The sequence below is a fragment of the Eucyclogobius newberryi genome, unplaced genomic scaffold, assembly GCF_026437365.1.
Source record: "Eucyclogobius newberryi isolate DKJ021-1_F unplaced genomic scaffold, fEucNew1.0.hap1 SCAF_15, whole genome shotgun sequence".
Taxonomy (NCBI): Eukaryota; Metazoa; Chordata; class Actinopteri; order Gobiiformes; family Gobiidae; genus Eucyclogobius; species Eucyclogobius newberryi.
Window position 1 is genome coordinate 20,639,528 of NW_027315779.1, and position 26,276 is coordinate 20,665,803.

Sequence of the window (26,276 nt, forward strand, 5' to 3'; positions counted from 1 at the left end):
TTGTGTAAGTTTGTGTAGCCTTGAGCGATGTAACATTATGGTTTAGAGACAGACTTTCGTATGGATGTTTTATAATAACTTTTTGACCTTAATATTTAGTAAGATCTTTGGAAATAATCTATAATTTGCTCATTATGTTGCATTGTGAGGAGTGCAAATACTATAATATGCAATATAAGCCTCTGTTTATAATCTGTGCACTAACTGCAGTCATGTTGGTTCATTAATGTAAACAAATGTAAACTGCTCAAATATAAGAACAGTCCTAATCTTTACTGTCAGCTGTGGTGGGGCCATTTATACTTCAACAGTTGCATTTTAAAACAACAATTTAGCTTGCAGCGAGTTTGACATAAAATGCATGTCAATTATTAGCATTTGCATATTAGAATTTGTAATGGACACAAAGAAATCTTCTAAAACCTGAAACATGGCCTGTAAGTGTCTGAAACTTTCCGAGTGTTTAGTAGTGAATCTACACTAATTATGAATTATGTTTCTAGTTGATTTAGTGCTTTTAGTGCTTACATTGTTAATTGTCTCTTCCCTTTGTAAAGTCTGCATGAAGCCATAGTAAAGCCCATATCTGCGCTGACTGCCGACTGAGTGACGTTAGCTGGCAGAAATATAAATATATTCTGGGCGCATTCACTGCAGTTATAGTAGCAAAATATTAACAACCATCACTAATACACTACAAATATTTTACTCCTAACACCAACTCCTACTACCACAATATAAACCGAATCAAGTTCAAATATGCAGAATGAGACACTTTCAAATGCTCACTGCTGGCCTGACCTAAATATATAATTGCTCCCTCGACTGGTCATTGCTGTTATCAGTTGAAGCATATTATGAATATAAAATTTACTACCTAGCAACGAAATTAGTTTACGTGTGGTGTTGATCCCTAACATCTCATTTCCATCTGCCCTCTTCAGAGTCCAGCTATCACTGCTTGATCAGCTGTTTGGGCCTATCACATTTCTACTATTTTGTCTCACACACTCGTCTGTACTCTCTCTCTCTCTCTCTCCTTCTAAGCCTTGTGTCTCTCTATCGGCGTTCTGGCAGCTGCTGTTGTCTTGCTGTGCCACCTTACGAGTTTTAAGATGGAAATGGAAGGAGAAGGGTTGACCACCTGTGACTTCCTGCTTTCGGTCATGCATGGCAGTCGAATCTTTTACACTATTGTCTCCCCCAAGCCAAGTAATGGCATTGGGACGGTGTTCTAGCGGTGAGATAAGAATAGAAGGATGACCTGATGGAGCGGCGACATCATAGGCCCTGGATGTGTGAGTGCATGTGTGTCTATGGTGGACTGTTTTTATAGGCCATGTCTCAGTGGAGGGCAGCTGCTCAGTGATGATTGGCACCGCGCGCCCCTTATTTCCTTCCCTCTCACTTCCTGGCCGCAAAAAACAGCGTGTCTGAGTGACAGGATTTCACAGACCATTAAGCAAGCATGCTCTTAACCCGCCACTTTTACTGAAAAATACTGTTATTTCACCAGCTATTTGGTATGCTAATGTCATTCTCTGTGATATTTTTACCCCTTGAGTCTGTGAATAGGAATCGATACTCTCTCACGGGTGCCACGGGAGGCTGAAACGAATCAATCAGTACCCGGCAGACACGCCACGCCCCTGTTTGTCGACTGCATGTGCTTCTTTCAAGCTCTACCTGCCAAGGTCAAAGCAAAGGCCACTGATCATTAAAACCCCTTGTTTTTCAAATCCATTAGTGCTAATAACAAGGACAATAACATCAACTCAGAGACAGAAGAAGGCCCTGTCATTGCAAATGGGGCTTGTCATTAAGAGGTCGCTCCTGTACTTAGAGCAGGAAACACGCTCTCTTACTTCTTGGAGTTGAATGAGATTCCAAAGATATAGCATCTGAGAAGAATGGCTTTAAGGCAAAAATCTATACTCATTGGTTTGTGTCAAAATGAGCAATTTTCCACCATAAATCCTTCGATCGGGTAAGGTAAAGTCATCTTTATCTGGCCATACGTTGATGAATGATCAGTTTCTACTTTGACAGAAACCAAAAGTATGAATGAATTCAAATCAAATATGTGAGGAATGCAGAGTACGTAAGCGGAACATAGTTTCCGTCACTAAGTTAACTCTTGAGTCTCATTCTGGCTAAAGCCATGTGTCACACCCTCCTCCATTAATCATTAGAGGAAGAAAAGACTCCTGCCACTCCTGTCTAATTCTCGACATCTGCGGTGAAACAGAACATCTTCCTGTGCAATGACTGCCGTCTCAATTAGACAACATATAATTTCATTTTTGTGATTCATTGTCATCAACAATGATTTTATATAGTACCGGTACTTATATAGGGAAAATTTAAGGATTTGCTTCAGTTTTTTAAGAAAGTAAAACCAATTTTGAACCAATAGGCTAAGTTGAACTACTTTTGTTTGAAAATGCTGATATTTTCAAAACTAGACAGAGTGCACCATTATCCTACACTATAGAATGCACTGTAATGTAAATAACCATAAAAAGTTTGCTTTTATAATGTAATTTCCTTCCGAAAACACCATAAAAATTCCTGTACCTGCAAACGCATCATGAGCCAATGCTTTGAGCCTGAATAGTAAAGATGAAGTCATCCAAAACACCTTGTTGTTGCCTCATAACTAAAACACTGCTCGGGAAGCATAAGCCATTAAGCACTTTCATAATTAAATGATAGGCGTTTTAAGCTTAAGTATGAATGTGGTTTTGCCTGATTTAGTGGGAGGTGCAGTGGATTAGCAAACCAGCTGATATTCTTTTATTTTCCCATGGGTCTTATATAAGAGGAAGTTGTCTTAGTAATGCACGACAGAGCATCAATTTTCTGTCCTGAGAAGGGTTAACAGATGCCTAAAGTGCCATGCATAGTCTGTCTCTGATGAGTTCCTTGACAGTGGTATTTGGTTTTCAATTACATGTTCAAATTACAACGCTCTGCCACCAACATATTCACATATTTTATTCTGTAGTCATTTTTTGTTAGCATGTTTACAGACATTTTTTCACAAAAGCATGACCTCTGTGCCATCCCCAGGCCTTGGTTAAAAGGTGCATGTTGTAATTTTTCTGTGCAGACCCACATTCTGCATTTCTCCATGGAGATGGTGTTAAACTGTTCTATTTTGCATGTATTCAGTTACACTTTTTGTTGCTCAAAAATATCTTGGAAAAACTTGCATTCGGAGTGAGGTCGCCTCTCCACAGATCTGACCGGTAACTTGACTTGGCGATGTTACCTCCCTGTCTTCATGGGACACAAGCAGGGGACGGAGCCAGCACCAGAAACATTACAGTGCACCTTTATTTTATATGTTTACTGACATGCAAACTTTGTCCTTGATAGTCAGTTTATTCACCTCCACTTTGCACACAGCTTTGTCATGACAGAAAGGCCAATAGACGCAGGTGGGGAAGGTGAATAAACAACAGGCAGCGAGGGAAGTGCTGCATTTGTGGAGGCAGAATGTTTGATGAACGCTGACACCCGGGAACACGGCTCATCTGGAGGTGAACAGGTCCGAGTGACACTTGGAGCCGCTTTAAATGGCACCAAATGACAAGACGAGGCCATTAGACAGGCACGGACTCGCAGACTCTTCTCCCATTTCTCTAATTCTGTCTGCGGCAGAATCAGGTTAGACTTTCTGTCCACTCTGTCAGTTTTCATGAGAGGAATGTCAAGGCACACTGCAGGAATACACAAAATTGCAGCGACGGGTGTTGTGTGTCAAGAAGCGAATACAGATGTCTGGTGCAACAGCAAGTTGACGCTGAAAATAATTTTAAATCTGTTGGTATTTTCGGTGTGTGTGTATTTTTTGACAACAATTCTCCTAAAATAGGTCTCTCAGAACAGAAAGAAATGTGGATATGTAGCAGCAATGATATGAACTACCTGTTACCAAAAGTAGAATAGTTAGGGACAAATCCTGGTTAGTTATTAGGGCCGCAATACATTATCGTAATGGAATCGAAATTGCCATTTGAATGGTCGCAACTCGCAAGTAGTAAATCACCACGACTGCAGTCATTTAAGGTCTTTGCAAACAAGAAAAATCATAACCCTGTAGTCTAGACCTCTATAAAATGATTTATTTATTAGTTTTTCAGTCAATATTTTAGTCATTCTCATATGTTGATGTTTAAAATGTAAACTTTGATCAAAATATTTCCATTAAAACATAAATGACAAAACAAATCGCTTTTGTTTTAAATTAAGTCCTAGGTGTAGGCTTATATATACTTTCATACAGAAATTTGTCCTTCCTCACTTCCTTTTACGTATCCAAATGGTGTAACTTTAACACTGATACAGCATTATCACTCCATATCAACAAATCTCACCGCTGTCACAAGTCTTAGTTGGCGGTAGCAGCTTATCCGATATTAATCCCTTCAAGATGTCATAATAGGTTTGGATCTGTGTGAGTGGATTAGGCCGAATATGAGAATAAGCATAGACAGTTAGAATGATCCAAATGACACAAAATGTGTATTCAGGTGGGTTTTGGTGTTTCATAGGGAAATGTGAATATCAACTATATCTGCTTCCGCTCTTTTCATCCCACTGAATCATAGGAGCAGTGAGTCATCCTAAGTGGTATTGTTATAATGCGGGCCAATCGCAAACAGAAGCTGGACGTCCGGTGTGGAGCCCCCCCCTCGATGTGTACTGTGTGGGGGAACAGACTGCAGGCCCTCGGGTACAGATCTGTATTCAGTTCAAGAGCTGCGTTTTTCCACCTGAAATAACAAGCAGGCCTGATGTAAATTTTAGTTTGGACGTGAACTGTCATTAATTAAATGGCAAATCACATTGACTAAACATTGATTACACGGGATTGGCTGAATCAGCAGTCTTTTTTCTAACATTTCTATTATCAATCAATAGTCTTATATGTAAATCATGTGACAGAGTCGGTGCAGACAACCATTGTTTTCAATAACCAGATTTGAAAAGAAAAGAAAAAGTTTTTGCCATTACATTTTAAGGTGAGGTTAATATAATTAACTTCCTTCTCAAAGCTATGCTGAAAAAATGAGTCACCTCTGTCTCGTGTCACTGTGACAACAAACTTAATTTCAAACTTGAGAAAACATCCAACACCTTTTGAGCTGTTACTTTGTCTACTTTTCTTTTGCCGCTGAATTTCCAGAGAGAGGTAATTGATGTAATTTTCTTGTGAAGGGAGGAACAAATATGCTCAGAATTTCAATGGGAATTTAGGCAACAAGGGTGGCAGTCGTGTGAGCTGAAATTAGAATCATTGTGTTTGGAGAATATACAAGCCTCTACAATACCTACAACAAAGAACGAGATGAACGTAACAGCTTAAACATTTATTGTAAAAGTATTTTGTATTTTGTATGACCAATGATCAATGTAATTTTGGAAAAATCCAAACAGATCACTTTTAGGCACTTGTCCTACCTCACAATGGTGAAGATATTGTGGTTAAGCTAAGGTTTTACCTGAATATTGCATGTCAGGAAAAAAATCTCTCCAAAACGTAGCTCATTATACAGTATATTTGTCCTTATTTCGAGTCTCCTGGAGTCAGACAAGGTGAGATTAATAAATAACTGTTAATACTTCAAACACGGTTACAGTGAAGGGTTCTGCTGCATTGTTTGTGCGCCTGTGTCGTAAGTATACAACAAATATGTCTGCTATAATTTACATTAACGTGCACAGAGCTTAATGAGGTAAACAGGCTGTGTGAAGGTTTGTGCTTCGTTAATAGGAGGAATATGTTACATAAGGCTAATGATAAAGGCCGGATGTCAGGAGGAGCTGATACTGAAAAGCTTGTTTGAGTTTCTCCATAGGCTCCACTTGGGTCATTTCCCTTTCAGATAGTGTATGAGGTCCTAAGGTTATACTAATTACATGTTTGTTTTTCCAACAATCTTATGAGCATACCAGTGAACTACCTGTTGAACTATAATTAACCATTGAAAACACACTATATACACTAAATGTATGTACAGCAATGTAAGACGCCAATGTAGAATGTAAACAAGTTTTGTGTACAAGATGTCCACATGGCTGAGTTGATGGTGTGTTGTAAAGTTTAGAGTTTAAAACCAGGTCTATTTGGTATGTATCTGGCTCCAGAGGTGAAGAAAGTAGGGGTAAGTGATATTGATCAAAATGAATATCTCAATGTACTGTAACTATATTATGACAATCTAACAACAATGTCTTTAAATGTATTAGTTGAGGTTTGAAAGTGCATATGACAGGTTGGATTACACATGTCCCAATTTTTTTATGCTGATTTCTTTATTATAATACAGTCACAGTGTTTCTTGCATAGTTTCCATAATGTTTACGGCATTATACTGTGCCTACTGTAATGAAAACTACTTTAGACTAAATTGAGGCTAAAGTCGTTATCTCTTGTTTTGTCTGATGGCTTTAGTCTCTTGCTGCGATACACTTACATTGATTTAACATCCAATTCAATGTTTGGTCTTTTGCCAGTGCTTATCTCTAATGGCACCACAAGATCACACAAACACCCGGCTGGCTGCATAAACAGTCAAACAATAGCGGTCAGCTCAGGAATGTGACCCGTGTGGACACACCACATATATTCATATGTGTGTCATATTTGGGTGCTGTTTACGGCTCATTAGTCCAATTACTTGGAACTTGTCGTAACATCTATTGTATTAGGACGCCCATATAAGGTATAATGAAACACTTCCTTCTCTGTAAATTTGAATACTTGTGGTTATGGATTAGGACATGCTTTGGGTGTTACCAGGTATTTAAGTATTGCCTGCAATGTTTGTTTTATCCTTCCAACATTGTCCCAAAATAAACTGCATCATCATCATTTTTAAGGTTATTGTGCGGCTGTCAAAGGGATACATCTTGACAGTTCATATTACACTTTTTTTTATAAATGCCATATATAACCATAAAGACATAATCAATGGTTCCCTTTAGGGAGGTGGAAGATTGTGACAGATTCTTCTATGAGCCGGTGGAGACAGACTGGAGAACAGTGGTTTTTATGAAGACTCTTTAAAATGACAGGGAGTTTCCTGGGAGTCGGTGAGCTTCTATAAAGACTAAATGTGACACGAGTCGACATCTAGGCTCCAGCACGCTGTGTGCTGTTTGGCATGTTTTGGATTTGGCTGTGAGTATTATACCAGGAACATCAATGGTACTTGATCTTCATTTGATCACTCTTGATTTAAAAAGTTGTAGTGACGTTTATAGCATTAATTTATCTAATTTTTCTCTCCTCAAGTGCAGACAAAACCAAACGTGCACCTTATAAACACATTAGTTATAACTCTAGGCCACAAGATTGAGCCATTTGTGTGACCTTGCTAATGGTTTTTAGAGCCCCGTGTATCAAATCAAATCAAATCAAATCAATTTATTTTTGTAAGGCCCAAAATCACAACAACAGTTGCCTCTGAGGGCCACAGGGAGGTGTAATGAGATCTCTTGTAAAGTGCTGGTGTTACTGTAAAGGTACTGTATGTGCAGCAGCTGGACCTATCCTAAAATGAACAGCAAAGCGGCCAATCTGTGTGAAATTATGCATAATAACATTTAAATTGTATTTGGATAGCTCATCACATGTACCGTTTAATATACTGTAGATTGGAAAAGGAAGTGGTTTGGAAAATGTGCAATTTATCCAATGAGGGTCCTTTTAACAGGCTATTTTGCATAGACTCTAAATGCATGTTTTAAAATGAGTAACACATGCAAGTTGTGCAATTGTATTTATATTGACAGCTCCTTATGATTTTAAATGTGTCCTCTGTTTTCATCTGGTTTATATGACAATGTATGATAATATAAAAATATATTTTAATAATTTACATTATGAAGATTATTATCCTCAAAAAACAAAGCCCACATTATTTGGCCTGTTTGGTATTTGTCACGTTTGGCTGCCCGGTTCATCGAGGGATACCTGGATTACATGTATCATGCTATTATATCACCCTCCGAAACTGCATTTACGTTGTGATCAGATTATCCTTTTGCGCAGCTGTAGCACCACAATGCTGGAGCCTTATAGTCTTATATAACAGTCCCTCTCTATCCCCTCTCATCTCTCCTCTGTATCTGTGTGTTTATGCTGATGATGTGTCAAAACACTCCCCAACTCCCTTCGCTGCTGTCAACAGTAACATCTCCTGCCCTTTCTCCTCTGCAATGGCGAAACGTTTTGCATGAAAAACTCAGTCAGGCTGGAGATAGTTGCACCATCATAAATATTGACTAGAAGCCATTAAAAAGTGTCCTTGTTGTCTAGTCCTGAGGCGGCAGGGGCAATTAGGCATTACATTGGACAAGCACTCATGTAGCTTTCACCATGACATGAGGCCGGCTATGTAGCCGTTTCAGATGGAGAATTATTTATGACAGTGATGGTTCTCTCTTTTCCCTCTGTGGAATAAAAAGTTTTGTTAATAGCATCATACTTAAAGATGGACTTTAAAATGGTTAAAATTAGCTGTATCTCCATAAAGATCCTTTTTGATGTATTATTTTATTTCTCGGTAGCTCTTTGTAAATGTAATCTTTTGAAACCACAAAAGCTATTCTCTTTGCACAATATCAGGTATTCTTTAGCCAGGTTTTCATAGTGCAGAAGTGCAGATGAAGTTATAGCAGAATTCTCAAGTCCTTTGGCTGTCCTTCACTAGTATCACAGTTGATCCGGCCCAGGTCTTGCCTTATTAAGCTGGATTCCTGCCTGAAACTGAGGTTTTAGGGGGATTTCAGTTCAGACTAAAGGATTTTAATGTCAACGTCCTTAAACACATTTTACATCTCATCACTTTCACTACTTTTGTCACTTCCTTTTTTTGTTGTTTTCCACAGTTTTCATCTGCAGCTTCATGGTGGCGGCTCCCATCTTCGGTTACCTTGGCGACCGCTTCAACAGAAAGGTCATCCTGAGCTGCGGCATTTTCTTCTGGTCCATTGTTACTGTGCTGAGCTCGTTCATTGGCAAAGAGGTAAGGTTCTGCGCACGCACACACACGCACACAGGCCAATATACAGACCCACTCCCTGCCAATCATACTATTCTATTAGTCTGCCACTGCCTCTTTGAACTACAATGACAAGCTAATTACACTCTTATGATGTGGATAGGCTTGATATCAGGGCTTGTGAAAGAGAATGACATGCCCGCGGAGCCAGACAGCCTCTCTGCTTCTCAGACGTCTCGCTCTCTTGCTCCCATACCCTGGGTTCTCTGGCATCCAGCCAATCAACTAATGAAGGGCCATGCTTCAGACTTGTCTCCATTACAATGCTTTAGAAGATAAGAGCCTGTTGTTTTAGTGCTCCTTGACAAGTGGATATAGATTTGACATCTCCAAGTGCCCCCCCATGCAGAGCAACGGCTGCTACCCTGCTGTGTAAGAACATGGCACCTTTTTTGTGGATTATAGTTTAACACTAGAAACAGATGAAATACATATCTACATCTCATACTTGATATAACTGGGAGTCTAATGGCTCTAAAACCATTCTCTATATCCAAAAAATATCTGTAAAAGTCTGAATGAGACACATTGCCAGAACTGATTACCTGGCAATCTGGCAACGTTCTTGCTATAGCAGACTGGAAGACGTGAGACCAATCCAGAAACATGGAAAACTATAGCATTTTCGATCTGACAAATTCCTTCCTCATGAAAATGTTAATGGCGAATTCACAATGAAGGAATGTTTGAGCCTTAAAGTCAAGATATGTGTCCCATTCCGGTCGAGAAGTGCCATGGCGTCCCACAGCCTTGCGTCTCCAGTGAGTAATCCCTCTCACTGCTGACACTTAGCCCAGAGCTCTGTGTGTCAGTGCTCCCGTGGGTGCATGCCTTTGCCTCAAATCTCCTATAGATGATCCCCATGTCAAAAAGACTACAGAAATTGGCCCGAGCAGGAGTCCTATTGAAAACATTAATTTTCCAGTTTAAGTGATGGTGGGATGTCAGGGAGGCCAGGAGTCACAGTATCTTCAGTGCTCTGACAAAGGTTTAACCTCGTCCCGGAGACTTGTCCCAAGGCCTGCCATTCAGATGGGACTATAGTGTGCATGACTGTTACATAACTGACCCACACACTATCGCCATGAGAGATCGAAGACATGACGCCCAGTGAATAACCACTTAATACTGACTGCTGTCGTTACACATTCAAGGCCCTGCTGGGACTGAGGAGGCAAAAGAAAAGGAATTAAAAGTATTTTGCACTAGATCAGGATAATTATTGAAAATATAAAGGGTAATTGAAAATAACTTCTCTTTTATTAAATAAAAGAGAAGTTATTTTCAATTACCCTTTTTTGCACCCCTTCTCACATGTGAGAAGAAGATGTGAGAAGGGGTGCAAAAAAGCCTTACACTGTTTATAATACATAAAATACCAACTCAGATGAAAACAAAAATATTTTTCTCATAGCTCTTACTGGCATAGCTCCATGCACTTGTCTCTGTGTCACTGAATGTATTTTACTGCCTTAAAGCCACAAAGCCAAAATGGCTACCATTAAGATACCACTAACAAAGGAGAAATGAGAGTAAAATATAGACTTACTGCAATCCATTTATCATCTGGCAAACACTAAATGCAGTGTGTGTGGTTCAAAAAATATAAAATGTAATCTCACCATGCCACGTGCATTTTAAAACAAGAAACCAAAGAGTCATAATGAAACTAATCTACATTTGTGACCAACGTAACTATGTGGAACGAAATATACGAAATATATATATATATATATATATATATATATATATATATATATATATATATATAAACGTAATGACTGGATCCATTTTTCTTATCTAGCGTACATGTCACACTTGCACGTTATAACTACAGTGTGCATCAGCCTCGTGTGTTTGAGAGCTGCAGCTTCACAAGCAGTCATCAAGTAGTAAGCCGTTGCCATAGAAACACTTAACAATCCAGCTGCTGACACCTGCTTTTTTTTTACTGCTTTTTATAGCATTGCTTACTGCACTAAGTATACTATTAGCCCTATTCGAATGTAATAGCATGCTTTTTATAGCATTATTTGGCCCAGTAGTTGATGGCAAAATCCTACATAAATTGCTTGATTATGTTAGAAACTCAATCAATAGCTTTTGAATGTAAAAACTTCATGTTGCTGCCCAGATGTGCCAAATGTGCCAAACTTCCATAGAAATACATTGTAAAAAACATTATTTTAAAAAATAAGAGCCGGTGAATAACATGTTGCTGTCTGATAAACATTACTCATTCATTACTTGTAAATACATTATCAGAATACTTTTGAATGAACACTACAGTATACGTGGTATTTAGCTTCTCAAAATTGCGACATCTAAGCCTCAACATGTAGCCATTCTAATGTAATAGCCATTCTTGATAGACAGACAATACTAAATAATGATGAATAATAACTGTTATGTAGAATTTATGGCTTTATTAAACAGAATACATTAAATTCATCCAAAATCTACTCTTTCTTGCAGTACTACTGGTTGTTCGTGCTGTCCAGAGGACTGGTGGGCATCGGTGAGTCCAGTTACTCCTCCATCTCACCCACCATCATCGGAGACCTGTTCACCAACAACAGCCGCACCATGATGCTATCTGTTTTCTACTTGGCCATTCCACTGGGGAGGTAAGAGCAGAAATACACTTCAAGTTAACTTCACCTGACAGCAAAAGAGCAGTGAATCTGATCTTGGGTCGTTTCCAACTTATTCTGTGATAATGAGCGCAGATGGTGGCAATATTAAGCTCAAATCTACACTCTCTTCAGTTCATGAAATGTGCCAAAGGGAGAAAACAAAGTAACAAATAAAAAATGAGTCTGCTGTGGATATGGTTGGGGGCGCCACTCTGGGTTTATTGTGATACTCTGTGGTTTTCAGCGCCGTCTGGCTCAACTGCAGCTAAGATACAGTATGTTACATTATAATACTAGAGTAGTGGTGCAGTCTTTATCTCCAAACTGTAAATATATATATATTTTAATTTGCACAACACTAACCAGACTAAATGTTTGGGTCACAGAGTAAACTGACCGGCGACAAATGACAATGGGAGGTGAAAGCATGGCGTCTGCACTCCACCATCCGCCTCTTTTGTTTGTTTGTGTCAGGCTGTTATGACCATTCCAAGGAAGTCGCCCAACAAATTAGGAAAGCTCAAGAGGAAATGGTGTTCCCTCTGCTCTCAGATTTTTCCTATAATTTGAAGGCTGTGACAGGTTGAGTGAGGTGTTGGATTTCTTTATTGTTGTAGCTGAAGTTTCCAAGCCCACTCTGGAGCGCGGCGATAAGCTGTTAGTCATATGCCGTCTGGGTCAGTAACATTCTAGGGGGCAACTTCTGCAGCCCGCTTCCATCTTTTTTTTCACAAACATATGTTGTGTAAAAGGTTTTGGACAAGGTTGATAAAATACATTTCCTTAACAACCATTCATCATTAATCCATTGCAGCTCTCAGCTATTCACATTCACATTCAAAGTGCTCTCATTCAAGCCAAAGAACTAGACAAACAAGTTTTAAGAGGTCTAGGAAGCCACAAATCTTGTTGATTTCAAAACTATTCCAAGCAGCTACAGATGGAAAAGGATGAAAAGGATTAAGATGTTGGAAGCATTCTGGGATTTATTCTCTAAAAGTCCATAGAGAAAGATTGATTTATTTGAGAATTTGACTAGGACATATCCAAGGACAAATAAAAATGTAAGACAAACAGATGTTTCGGAAGTCCCTTCTTTGCATAGTCCTTTCAAAATAGATATTATTCAGCAGCTAAGCATATCACAACATGAGGGATCATCTATCTTATCTGATCTTTCCGTGTATAACAGTATTTAAATTACATTTTACGGTGTCAACTTCCAACCTCAAGCTATGATAACTGCATTAAATCAAAGACTGTCTTTTATGCTCGGGGAAGAATGTTTAACACCTGCGAATTGTGGCATCAAAACAAAGCAAGTAGCTGGCAGTGTACTTTGATCAGCAGTCCTGTCATAAGGCCTGCACGTCAAGTGGACGAGCGCTCAACGCGACTGTAATGAGACAGCAAACAGGAAGTGTGGTGCATAGGCAAAGGATAGATGTGAAAGTGACAGACAAGGCTAATATTTGAATAATTCACTTATGTAAATGCAGCCTGACCATCATGAATGATATTACTCAACTTATGGAGCTGTTTAAAGTTTCTCTGTAACTTTTCTAATGAATGGTTTGCTACCTGCTTGTTGCCATGAAAAAGTTATTTCTTTACCAAGATTGGTCCACAGTATGGCAATAAACATGACTATCATGGAGACAAGCAGGTGATGGCCAAGTTACAGGTTAAATCTGTGACATAGCAAGAATGTATGTTTTTTAAGGTATTTTATAGCAATAAAAACCCTTGAACAAATTCCAGATAGATTAATATGATGCAAAAACATCTCTTGAGTCTGAGATTCCAGTGAGTGGATTCCACAATAGAAAAGTAACACATAGCATTTTAATGAAATAGAACTGATTTTAAAACAATTTTGAAAGACCAAATTAAAGTGAGGGTTATTTCTTCATATTGTGTATTCTATTAATGTACATTTTTCTTTTGTGGTTGACGCAGTGAAAAGACAAGATTTTAAAGTTCCGGTAGCTTTGCTTGCAGGTTTTCATGTCCTGATCGGCTGTAGGAGCAATGCCTGTGCAGTCTAAGGCTGTGTTTAGAATTATAGACCTTGTACCCCATACTATCTGAAACAAAAGTGAATCATACAACTTACATTTGGGCTAAAATGTGCTTTTTGTTCTTGTTGCAGTGGACTGGGCTACATCCTGGGCTCAAGTGCAAAAGTGGCAGCAGGAGACTGGCATTGGGCGCTGCGGGTAAGACAGTCATTATCATCAGCTTCATCAAATCCATAAACATAAGATGGGGCCCTCCTGGAGGTTGTGATGCTAATGCTGTCATAGATATAGGGTCAGAGGACATTGCGAGATCGGAGGAGGCCAGAAGCATAACAAATGGCTGAACAGGCGGTCCCGGGCGTGACATTGCGTGGAAGTGACACGCAATGAGAGAAAGCTCAAGGCCGATGAGCAAGCTATCATCATGCCTCAGCATCAACTCTGTTTAGATTCTGCAACAAAAAAGAAAAGAAACTTCAAGGGCAAATACAGTCTTTTCCTTCTAATTGCTCTAAAACACATCTTATTCAACACTCTCTTGAAAAGGTGTCGGTACATGTGAAAATGACAAGCTGCCGATATCTTTCCTCACTTTATGACTAAAGAAGAGTATATAGATAAAGGCAGTTCCGTTTTTTAAAAGTGCTGATTGTTTGGTCAAGCTAGATCAAATAACCAGTTTCATAAGGGTTAAGGAGATTGGTAAACTCTTAAATATGCATGAAAAAAGGGACTCAAATATAGTGTTTTGCTTACAATGGAAAAGTGCTTACGGAAATATTAAAATTTCAAGTGATCATGTAGACAAAGAGACCAATTATTTCAGGACGCCATTGTCTACAAATAGCACTGCATAATAAGCTGAGCACTTGATAATTAAGCACTTTTAATTAAGCACAGTTTGAGGGCCATTTCCTGTAAAACGAGTGCACAGATGGATTTTGTTCATTTTCTGTGGTCTGCTTTCACATTTCCTTGCAGATACTGTATTAAATAAGGCACATAAATCATTGTTGTCACAGCCGTATTTTATAAGGATTCTGCTGAGAAGGAGACAAAACATTTTGCCGTAAACAGCTCTGTAAGGAATACCAGCTGTAATGAGGCGGTCCAATGAAACGGGCGCCTCTACAGGAGCTCTACTTTCGGGTCAGCTCTTAAAATGTTCAGAACAAACCTTGACAGCGGCCATGAACTGACGTTGAAGGGCTCTTTTGTATAGGGAAAGATTACTACGCATGAATCCTCACCAATCGTCAGGAAACAGGAAGTCTATGTCTTAACTTCCAGCCGGGGCACAATGACATTCCTATAAAACAATCTCAAAGCTTATTAATCACCGGTGTGGCATGTTGGTGAAAACACATCCTTGGACATGAAACAACTTCTGCTTCTGGGATACATCCTGCTTTGAGGAAAAAACACTTGAACGCTTCCGTGTGTTTTTGACCTGTATGTCACTACACTTCCCTGTTTTTTATTCAAATATGAATTTAAGATAAACAAGGTGCATGCATAGGAATAGGAAGCTCGGGAGGGCACTTTACTCATTTGTGTGATTGGACAGCACCGGAAGTGTCTTATGGGCACAAAGGGAGTCAAGGTCAAGGGTCGTCAGTCAGGGTGTCAGCTCAATAAACATAAAGGTTCTTGCGTAGATGAAAATGGTATTCTTCAGCGTCTTTCAAAAGCCAATTTTTCCCTGCTTTTGATTTAATCCAATTATTTTCAGCGCCCGCATATTGTATGGGAAAACAATGAATCACTCTAGGTGTATATTGAGCTCCAACCACAACACAATACAAACAGCCAAGTGCTTTATCATCCACAATATAATCCACATCCTCCCCAGAAGTCCTGCTGTAATGAGAGCTCATAATGTGTTTGTATATCAAGACTGTACTATATGAACTGCATAATATGATGTGACAAATGCAAATGCCCCTTGACAGATGAAATTGTTTTTTGCCTTGGTGAGTTTTTTCTATTTCTAAAGCGAATTCTCTTCCCCACATCTTTTGTATACCTCCGCCTCTCAGACTCACATGCTAAAACATGCAAGTGTATGAGCATAGAGAGCACAGAGAGAGCAAAGGGCATGCTCTTGGTTTCAGAGGGCTTGTATAGGATGTCAGGCGTAACGGCAAACAGTGTCTCTGCATTGAGCTTGTCGACACAGACTGCTTTGTCCTGGATCTGATGAGCCACTCCCATTGAACCGCTGTGAATCGCTGTCTGCTGTGTGCGCTTGCAGGTGTCTCCGATGTTGGGGATCACTGCAGGAACGCTGATCCTTGTGTTCGTCCCGGAGCCCAAACGGGGGTGTGCAGACCAGATGGGGGGCCGCATCAGGACCCGGACCTCCTGGTGCTGTGACATGAAGGCGCTGGCGAAGAAGTAAGGCCCCGTCAACACAAACAAGCACAGCCCAGTCAAGATTTGTCCTCATAATGTGAAACAAAATCACACTTTATTTTATACACACATATCAAAACTAATCAAATGATTATTTCCATTGCACATGGGATTTTAAATACATTTGAACCAAATAAAGTTTGAAATATTCTAGATGGAGAGTTAATGATTTTTTAATGCTGCTGTCTGCTCTATAAAAGGCAGTTTTGAGTCAGTACAGTCCATAACCATAAAACCCAAAACAGTGGGCTTTACAATATATTCCTAAATTATGTTCTCAAAATGTCTTTATCGAAATGCCTCTGATGTTCTAAAGTAGGAACTATATTTAGCCTCAGTTATTCATGTCTTGATGAGCAACTATCACCTTCTGAGAATGTGTTCAAGTGTTATTTTTCTCTTCAGCATATAATTAGGGCATAATATTCTGTGTTACACTAATATTTTTCCTCCTTTGTGACAAAAACCTCAATGTCAACAAAAGCAGATATTTGTTGTTCTTATCTTTTCAAGCAACTCAGACATAAGCAAGTGATCGTTAGCGATAAAGACAGCTTGACGAGATAATCAGATGTTTGGATTTTGTCTGTCCACAGCCGGAGCTATGTATTTTCATCACTTGCGTCTGCGGCAGTGTCCTTCGCCACAGGTGCTTTTGGTATGTGGATTCCTTTGTATCTGACCAGGGCCCAGGAGGTTCAAAAGACCGCTGTACCGTGTGGAAAGAACCAGATCTGCAACAGCACAGACAGGTGAGTGGTCAAAGACTTTTAACTCAGTATGTAATATAAAACCTGGTGTAGAAAAGATGCCTCAGTTTTACAGAAACATGTCTAATCCTCTACTTCTACTGCATTTATTTTGTTGTGTGGTTGTTGAATGGACACAGAAATGAATTGTTTTGTAATATTTTAAATGCCTTTTACCGGTAAATATGTATTTATCCATCTCAAATTGCAGATTTAAAAACTAAAACTTAAGATATTAAGATGGAAATTTGTATTGCTTTTTAAACAAACTGCCTTCTTTTTTAACATGTAAAGAAAATAAAGCACATAATCTTAAATAAAACATACAATATTATGGTACATATTACATGTGTACAACAGGTTCACAAGTCAGTATTATGCTGTTGTTAACACTGTACAATTTCTGTTAATCCCTAGTGTGAGTGATGTGACAGCTTTTTCCACTCCTGTCTCACAGTATGATCTTTGGGGGCATCACCTGCGTCACTGGACTGCTGGGCGTGGTCATCGGGGCGGCCACCACTCGACTCTGTCGTCAGAAGACCGAGCGTGCCGACCCCCTGGTGTGCGCCGTGAGCATGCTCGGGTCAGCCATCTTCATCTGCCTCATCTTTGTGGTGGCCAAAAAGAGCCTCATTGGAGCTTATGTAAGGGTCATTTCCTCTCTAACGTTTGGATTTGAGCAGGAAGGAAGAGGTGTGATGAGATAGTAAGAGTTTTTTATGGCTGCGACCAAACGATCAAGTCTCTTGAGTCTGGAGGAAGTACATAAGGTTTGGAAATGTTATGTCTGATACTGTCAAAGTGAATTCATAGCAATTTCAGGATGCCATTACTTTGAAAGGCTGTGCTAAATAGTGGGTGTTTCTTGGCATTTCTTAACCTTAACTGCATGTTTAGAGTGGCTTTAGAAGTGGCTGCAGGTGCCAGTGCTTTGTCTATATTGTTTTGATTCCCAAGTGAGAGTTGGCATGGTGGAGTGCAATTTTAACGGCGGAAAAGGGTGTCACTCACAATTCACAGTCTTTAAACAATGGTGTAAATGGACTCAAAGTGCAAATTTCACACTCTTATCACAGAATCAGACCAAGTGGCCAAATTAACAAGAAAATAGTTTTAACCAAACAACAGGCTTCATAAATCTTTCCGTTCTGGACATTTCAAGTGTAGTCTCTGAGTAGTTTGTGGAGATTTTGAACAAAAATGTACGTAAACGTACAGCCTTAAATATGAATATACTGTTCAATTGCAATAGTAATCTTATATTTAGTCTGACCAAAACTGCAGATTGAAATACTAAAAGTATTTGTTGATTTAGACAGGCTGTGTGAAAAGGAAATATTCTTAACTTCATATCCTCTGTATATTTTGCACATTTAAACTCAAACATGAAACACTCTTTCAATGATGAATGAAAATATGATATACAACACTCCTGCAGCTGTCAGCTCGAATATTGAAATGTCTGAGAATAAAGGAGCAGTTGTGTGAGATCTAAGTATTTACAGCAAACCATTGGCAGATGTGTGAAATTACTCTACTGAAGGCGTGACATAACCAGTTCTGCCCAGTTTGACCTTTTTTGGTTGTTTCATCGGATTATAGGTCGAGTTTGACAAAAGATTGCTAATATATCTTCTTAAAGTCTGTAAAATAACACTTTATCTACATTTTGAGTGTCACATTTCTCCACACTGAAACATTGATCTGAGCGAGGGTAGTTCCCCAGCAGGAAACACACAAACCAGCCAATTCCGATATATAAGATTCCCCTGTAAGCAAGAACCATATGTTTTTTAAGTAACACCAGCTGCTAACACCCCATATATAATCAGAACGTTTGCATATATATAGTGAATACCACATTTGAATTTAACGCTGTTATTTAAAGATGATATTTTTGCCCCACCCAATCCAACATGTAAAAACAAACATCCAACATCTGGCTTTTACCAGAATCTCATTATCATGCTATTGGCTAAACGATTCACTAAACAGGACCAAAATGAAAGCCTGTGTATCTATGTATAATTGGGCCACAACATAATGACATGTTTTGGAACCTCACTAACCAAATCGCTTTTAGACGGTCCTAAATTCACATGCAGCGGCACAATCTGAGAAAAACACACCTCCATTTGGATAATGTTATTTGTTACTGGTCATTTTTGTAGAGCCAAATTGTATACGGTCATTCATAATTCAGAATATTGAATCTACTTTTTTTTTCTGCCTTAGGTGTGCATCTTCATTGGAGAAACATTACTTTTTCTGAACTGGGCCATCACAGCTGACATTTTAATGGTAAGTTATAAAAATATACACTTTGGTCTCTTTGGTCACTGAAAATTCCTGTAATGCGCATTACTATATATGCAGTGCACATAGTATTTTTTTGGCAGAGGCTTTTGGCCAGAGCCACTATTCTAATTAAATAATTTATTTTTATGCAGGCTAAGAACGGACTCACTTGTGCCTCTTTTTATTTTACTTGATTATTGCTTTTTTTTTGGTGTAGAGCAATGGTGATGCTAGAATCTATAAGATTATAAACCCAGGCCTATTAACATAAATCAGCATTTTGCTTCCAATTTAGAGCTAGAAAGGGTTTATAACCCAATGAATAGAATATTTATACTTGAATAATTCTTTACTTGACTATTTATCTATTTATTTATTTATTTATTTATTTGTAATTTTTGTACCTGATCTCATGCACTTTATACCTAATGTCTCTGTGCAGTTTGTAGTCATCCCGACACGGCGAGCGACAGCAGTGGCCTTCCAGGGCTTCACGTCTCATCTTCTGGGAGACGCAGGGAGCCCGTATCTCATAGGACTGGTAAGACTCAATACATAAGACTTTGGTTAATATATAATACATGGTGGAACATATAGTATCTTTGAGAGCACCCTTCCCCACACACAGGACACATTGAGACGCCAAATGAGCTTTAAGTGGGCCAGTGCAAAGACTAGAACAAGTGGAGCTTTTAGCCACGCTCCCAAGAGGACGGCTGAACACACTTGTGATTTGAGCAGCGGTCTTCGGCCTGTCAGTGCGTCTTCTAGTAAATCTTGTAGCTCCCAAAAGGGGCCAGTGTTACTGTATTTGATTGCTCTGGAGAAGGAGGGGACACTTAGCGGGGGCACTTGGTCTGTCAAGGTCGCAGTAAACACCGTCCCCACCCCCAAGTAGCACTCACTTGTTCATTATAGGAAAAACAGTCAAGTGAACAGAGCACAAGTGAATGGCTAATTTATGTATCCAGAATGAAGGTGTGTATGGCTCACAAGTGCATATTTTTATACTTGTGAGGCCAAACGAAGTAGGTTAATCTCTGCTCTGCTTTACTGAACTACTTTGGTCTGTGAATATGAATCAAAACCCACACATTTTACTGAGCCAAACTTTTATGTCTGTGGTTATTGTATTGTGCAGCCAAACAATGATAGGTTGTCTTTATTCTGTCTGTTTGCATTGTGTTATATTGTGTGGCCCTTGGCTTAGTGCCTGGGTCAAGCTAACAAAGGCAGTAGAAGTCTTTGACTAGGGAATCTGCTCTGTTGAGGCCTGACTGATTCACTACAGCTGCAAAGTCAGCTGTGTGTATTTTTCTTAAATGTATATTATATTCAGCGCCAAATAAAAGAAACAGTAAGAGCTTTATGCTTCAAAAGTTTGAATAATCCCCAGTGTTAGTTGACAAACACAGAGATTCCTGACACTATTGACACAGGGGTAAGTGAAAAAGAACCACTGCCCTTTTATAGATGGCACAGTTCAAATGCAGTGAGATTTCAACAGCACACTCATCATGTTGCCTCCAATGATGATACATACAAACACGCACACTTCACCCCCTCAATCCCTCCGGTCATCTGCACTGGGGGACAGCCTCCCCTTCCAGTGACACACGCCGAATGTCCTGGGACATTCTCACCTCTCCACAAACCTCACAGGGCTCAGAGTGCGTCACATTCACTGCCTCAGTTCCTGAAGCGAGGTTTGGCACTCGAGTGTGATGAAGCGTCGGTGACGTTAGCTCACAACAGGCACCGGCGGTTAGCTAAACGTTTTGCCCAATGAGCAAAGTCAACTAAAAAATGTACTGTGATCACATTGTATTGATGTGATCTTGGTGCAAGCCTGTATTCAGTTAAACTTTTTTTATTTGTGGTTAGGACCATTAACAACATGAATATTACCAAAAATACCTCGTCTCTTTTACCAAAGTGATGTCAGTGGCAATACTGTATGTACAAGAGAGCCCTTCCCTGGCACGCACCCACAGGCACTTGTCCCATCACCGTCCCCTGAGAAGCACATAATGGACTTTCGCTGTATACGAGCGCATGGTAGGGGACAATCTCTTAGCAATCTTCCTAGAAATGGCTAGTATTTTTAGTTCAGTTACATTTTCTAACTTTTCTGCAATTTTGTTGGATAAATGAAAGCCGTTTGGGCCACACACAGCTAAACAAACACAAAAGTTTTTAATTTCAATTTCGTTTTGGAGCAACACTGTATATCCACAAGAGCATGCAGTGAATTAAAGGGCCTTCCCTGTAACATCTGCTTGTCAGCACATTTCCAGCTCTCCCCATTGAGAAGCGCTTTCTGCTGACTGCAACATATAATCAATGTTCTCCAGCCAGGGTGACCTATGGCTCTGCGTACTTACTCCCAAACAGGAAAACCCCTCGCTCATACTAGCAACATACACCAGGACTACTCTAATCTGCTAAAAGCTGTTCCCTCAGCAGCTTCCTGTCCCATCAAGATGTGCTGTCAGTATAGTGAGTGTACAGTGATACAGGAGGGGTCAGTCACACCCAGAAGAGAACAGCTGCTGGTTTCTTCAGCACAAATCAGTAGTAGACAGCACTGCTCAAGCAAAAACCTTCTAAAGTGGAAAAAGTGGTTTGAGTGTTACAAAATACAGCCAGTCAAATGAAAGTACATTTCTGGTAACTGACAAATCCACTGGTGCTGTAATAAACCACAATATGTACAACAATTTTATAGTGTTAGTTTAAATCGCTAGCTGAGGTTCTGGCTTGTTTGTCATTGCGTGTTTTCTGTTGGCGTTCCAGATCTCCGATGGCCTTCAGAAGAGCTATGCTACGTCAACCCTGTGGAAGTTCTTAAGTCTGGGATATGCCCTCATGCTCTGCCCCTTCATCATTGTCCTGGGGGGGATGTTCTTCCTGGCCACGGCGCTGTTTTTCCTGGATGACAGGGAGAAAGCCGATAAACAGTAAGTGACTTGCATATTGTTGGAGTAACTCATCATTATGCCATCTATTATTTAGTTTATTTCATTTGTTTAAATATTTAATGATGTCCTTGGATGTCCCTGTGGCAATTTTGTGAGTGAGCCACTGCAAGTACTCAGAAAAATTGATTTTTCTAAAAGTTTGTACTACCCAGCCCTAAGTATGTTTCAATATCCTCTGGTCATTCTGGTATTTGGAATAGTTTGCATGAAAATCTGACACACAACTCCAATTCCAGTGAATGTCACTATATTTTAAGGTTAGACATTACTATATAATGCTACAATTTTATGGAAATAAAACTAAAGTTGTTGTGGTCAACAACTTTGTCTGTGGCCAGACAAGTAGAAGTCATACAGTGTTCAACAGTGGCAGTGATGCCAGCCATGCACAACTGAGAACAGCAGAAACTGCATGTCAGCTACTAGTGCAAAGCTGACACTGGCTGTTTTATCCATCAATCCATTAAAGTAAAGTTTGAGTAGTTGGTGTTTTTACTGCCCTTCTTCATGCTTTTAAACTTTCCTCTTGAACAAGAAAATAAGGTACAGTAGCCAACGTGCCCTGCCAATGTGCCCTTATAAGGCAAACTCAAACACCCTCATCCTCTTTCAGACATGACTTCTTCCTATTTTTTATCACACTGACCTGGTCCCTGGGTGCCAGCTTTCTCAGAAATAGCTTCCTTCCTTTTGAAGGGAGGATGGCAGTCTGATGTCTTTCTACAATCTATCTTCACCAGCTTTGTCTAACATTCCCACACCAGAGCCCCATATAAAAAGTGTATAAGTACATTAACAGTAGCATACATGGAAGATAACATCATAACCACTGTGGAAAGTCCCAACATCACAGTGAAACATGTTGGCTTTGACTATATCCAAGTTATAATATTGTATTGTATATAGTAAAATAAATGTCAGAAAACATCAGATATGCAGCCAGCAGTGGTAGATCCTGCTGTGGTTTATATGATGAGGGAAGAAAAGCAGAACAACAGTAAAGTAAGTTGCACTCACTCCAGTAATAGATATGGGGTTGTGGCCTGATTTGTGGTTAGGCCCAATGACCATATGAAAGCAAAGTGTGGCCAAATGGCAAATGTTCACTTGAACCATACTCAACCACTAAGTCGTGACTTTGAAACTACATAAGGAGGCTATAGGGATTGCATTGTCAACATATGGAAGTTATAGTGGTTTATTATTCCATTATAACCTTAACATTTCGATTTGATCCTAATTAGATAAAATATAATTGACATTTATTGTGCAGTAGTACTAGGTCTAGGATACATATAGCAAAAACCTGTGGAAAATGGTTTAAGAAACATCCCAACATCTAACGGTAGCAACAGTGGCTCTTATGTAACGCTGCACAGTGAAACCCATAAATGTGCCTACAACTACATCTACAACTCGGTACAAGCGAGGCTGTTCCTCCACGACTGGCTATTTTTAGACCTCCATTCACACAATAAAGCCCCCATTTTAAAATCCACCCAGACTTTACAGCTTCTCCAGTGTGTCCTCGGATACTCAGAGCTATTTATAATAGAAACGGGACTACATGTGTTACTCACTGGAGCAAACCGTTCTATTTCTGGACTCGGATTGTGCTTTATTATTTCTGAGATGCCCGTAATAGCTTTGTTAAAGTGTCTCTAAACCACCCTTTTATATATTCAAGCTCACAATTAAAGTTACTGATGTGTGAGAGCACTATTTGATCTAGTCCTGGTTCAATTCACAGAGAAACAGTGTGAGTCATCAAGTGTGACACACAATTCTAACAAGAAGTGAATAGCTTTGTAGCTTTTATTTTAGAGCTGGGGTTTTAAACAATTCCCAATCGATAGGCAAATCTTGGGATGCTGAAAATATACCATGCCATACATTGGATTGATTTTGAAAAAACAAAAAAAACTAAACTAAAACTGTTCTATTTTCTCCACAGTTTGGCTCAGCTCACACAACGGACATCTTCTGTCAAGGTATGACAAGGTAATTTCCCTTTTATTTCCAGTGCTTCTCAGACTCATCATTTTTACGTGTAATTTAAGTGGCTGTTAGCAAGGACACTCTTTTATGTTTTCTCATTAACCAGACAGTAGAAGGACCGATATAGCACAGGTTACAGACTCTGTAGACATTGTACCCTGGGAGTGTTATTTGATCAAAGTATCTTGTGCTTTACAAAGCTGGCTTCCTGTCTTTATCAGAAACACGCATGGGTCAAACGTCTCGCTCACAAATTATTAACTGGTAAAAAACACACAAATATTGGCAGCCGACCAGTCCTTACCTTACAAAGTAGGACAATGGAGGTACAGTTGTGGCTAAAGAAATAACAAGATTAAATTCGGAATGATAAGAGGGACAAGGAATGCGTTGAGACTCTCTTGTAAAGGTTATCGTACTGAGTAAAAAGGCCAAGGTTTCTTTGTTTATCCATCTGTGTCTATGTTCTTACGAAATCCTAGACTGTAACATTTGAATGTGAAAATGTATATCCATAAAATGATATCATAAAACATACCGTGGTTGAAATTGACTGGCACGAACATAAATCTGCAGCTAAATGTGAAGTTGGGGGAATCAAAGCAAGAGAGTATTCAGGTTATATTTTTCAGGAAGTAGTACCGTAGTTGTCTGATTCCATGCCCTTTGCAAGTACATGTAGTATTTGTGGACGATTGTGGTGGAAAAATGTCACAGAGCTGCCAAGAAGTGCAGAGGATGACCTAATCTCGTAGCTTTAGATTTGGAAACAGGAGGTGCTCAGATTAATTATAGACAGAAAAATGAGTTGATCAGGCATTTAAAAGATTGAAATAAGTCCTAGTCTGTTGTGGTCAGTCTCTAAGGAAAGAGCTGTAAAACAAAATTCTTAAATTTAATTCTGGTTTTGAGTGGAAGTGATAGCATTGCAAAATAGCATTGTGGTCACAAACTGATCCATAGCACCAATTGTTTAATATCTCTTCTGGATTGTTTGTAGCTATATTATGTTGCTTTCAATAGGTTGGGTTCATGTGCGACCACTGTATTCTAAACTGTGTGTAACTTGTTAAACTAGTTTAAATTGAGCTGGAGGTTAGAATTGTGTTTAGAACTTGCATTTTAACTGTCAAAAGAAAGATGTCTTCAAATAAAGGTAATTTGTTTTTCAGAATAACTTTTGAAAAAATGAGGGCATTCTTGTCAGTCAAGTGATTCTTGTCAGTTAAATTTTGAGCCATAAATTTGGCAAATTTGTGGATCCAGTCTATTTGTGTCTGCTTGGGTTTCTTTAAAACGGTGCATCTCCCATAGTTACATAAGCACCTGGCCTAAATTCAAAAATAAGACATCCTCAAAGTGCTACTACTATTGATCTCAATTATGGCTTCCTTTGATAGAAAACCCTAACAATGTTAAACCTAAAAGCTTTGAATAATGATGATGCTTTCACATTATGAATATTAAAATTCAAAATGTTTCTCTGCTCTAACCCACACACTGCTGACTGACTGGATGGATTATGTGTCCCACGTCCTGTCAGAGTTTTGTGGGTTGATTTGCATGTCACACTGATAAATGAGAGGAGATGACTTTACTGCAGGGAGGAAATCAATCTAAAAGAGCCAGTGATATTTGGTGAAAAGCAAAACATTATGCAGTAGGGTACAAAATACTGCAGAAGTTTGCTCCCCTACGGCCAGAGCAGTGTCAGACTTTTTACCAGTGAGAGAGTGAAATAACTGTACTGCAGTAGATGATTTCAAGTGGAGATTTATTTCGATGTTTACTCAATGTAGACTCTTTAAATCACATATTAAATCACTAAAACGACTTTTTAGCCTAGTATTTTCTATTTTCTAATACAGACCACTTTGTCAATAAGGCTTGAGAAATATCCTCTAAGACTAAATTCAATTTTTTTTTTCCTTCCAATATTTCCTTTCAATCTTCTGGCAAAACAAAGCTTCTACCTACGCTCTGCACAAATGGATTTTCTTCATATTGTTTGAAGCACATAATCCTTCTGAGTGACGGGTTTATATTTGCTCTATGGGGACGTCTCAGTCACAGATCAATAGAGTTCAGAGTTGAGCCG

General features: G+C 39.2%; 1 protein-coding gene across 1 annotated transcript in view; it reads left to right on the forward strand.

Moving 5' to 3' along the window:
- spns2 (SPNS lysolipid transporter 2, sphingosine-1-phosphate) overlaps positions 1 to 26,276 on the forward strand; it is a 52,552-nt gene that overhangs the window by 21,837 nt on the left and 4,439 nt on the right. Inside the window, exons 3-12 of the mRNA XM_072446663.1 lie at positions 8,905 to 9,041; positions 11,553 to 11,704; positions 13,866 to 13,932; positions 15,989 to 16,131; positions 16,746 to 16,901; positions 17,356 to 17,545; positions 19,137 to 19,202; positions 19,642 to 19,740; positions 21,996 to 22,159; positions 24,135 to 24,181. Coding sequence (XP_072302764.1) covers positions 8,905 to 9,041; positions 11,553 to 11,704; positions 13,866 to 13,932; positions 15,989 to 16,131; positions 16,746 to 16,901; positions 17,356 to 17,545; positions 19,137 to 19,202; positions 19,642 to 19,740; positions 21,996 to 22,159; positions 24,135 to 24,177 — 1,217 coding nt within the window. The 3' untranslated portion in view covers positions 24,178 to 24,181. The remainder of the gene's footprint in view (positions 1 to 8,904; positions 9,042 to 11,552; positions 11,705 to 13,865; positions 13,933 to 15,988; positions 16,132 to 16,745; positions 16,902 to 17,355; positions 17,546 to 19,136; positions 19,203 to 19,641; positions 19,741 to 21,995; positions 22,160 to 24,134; positions 24,182 to 26,276) is intronic.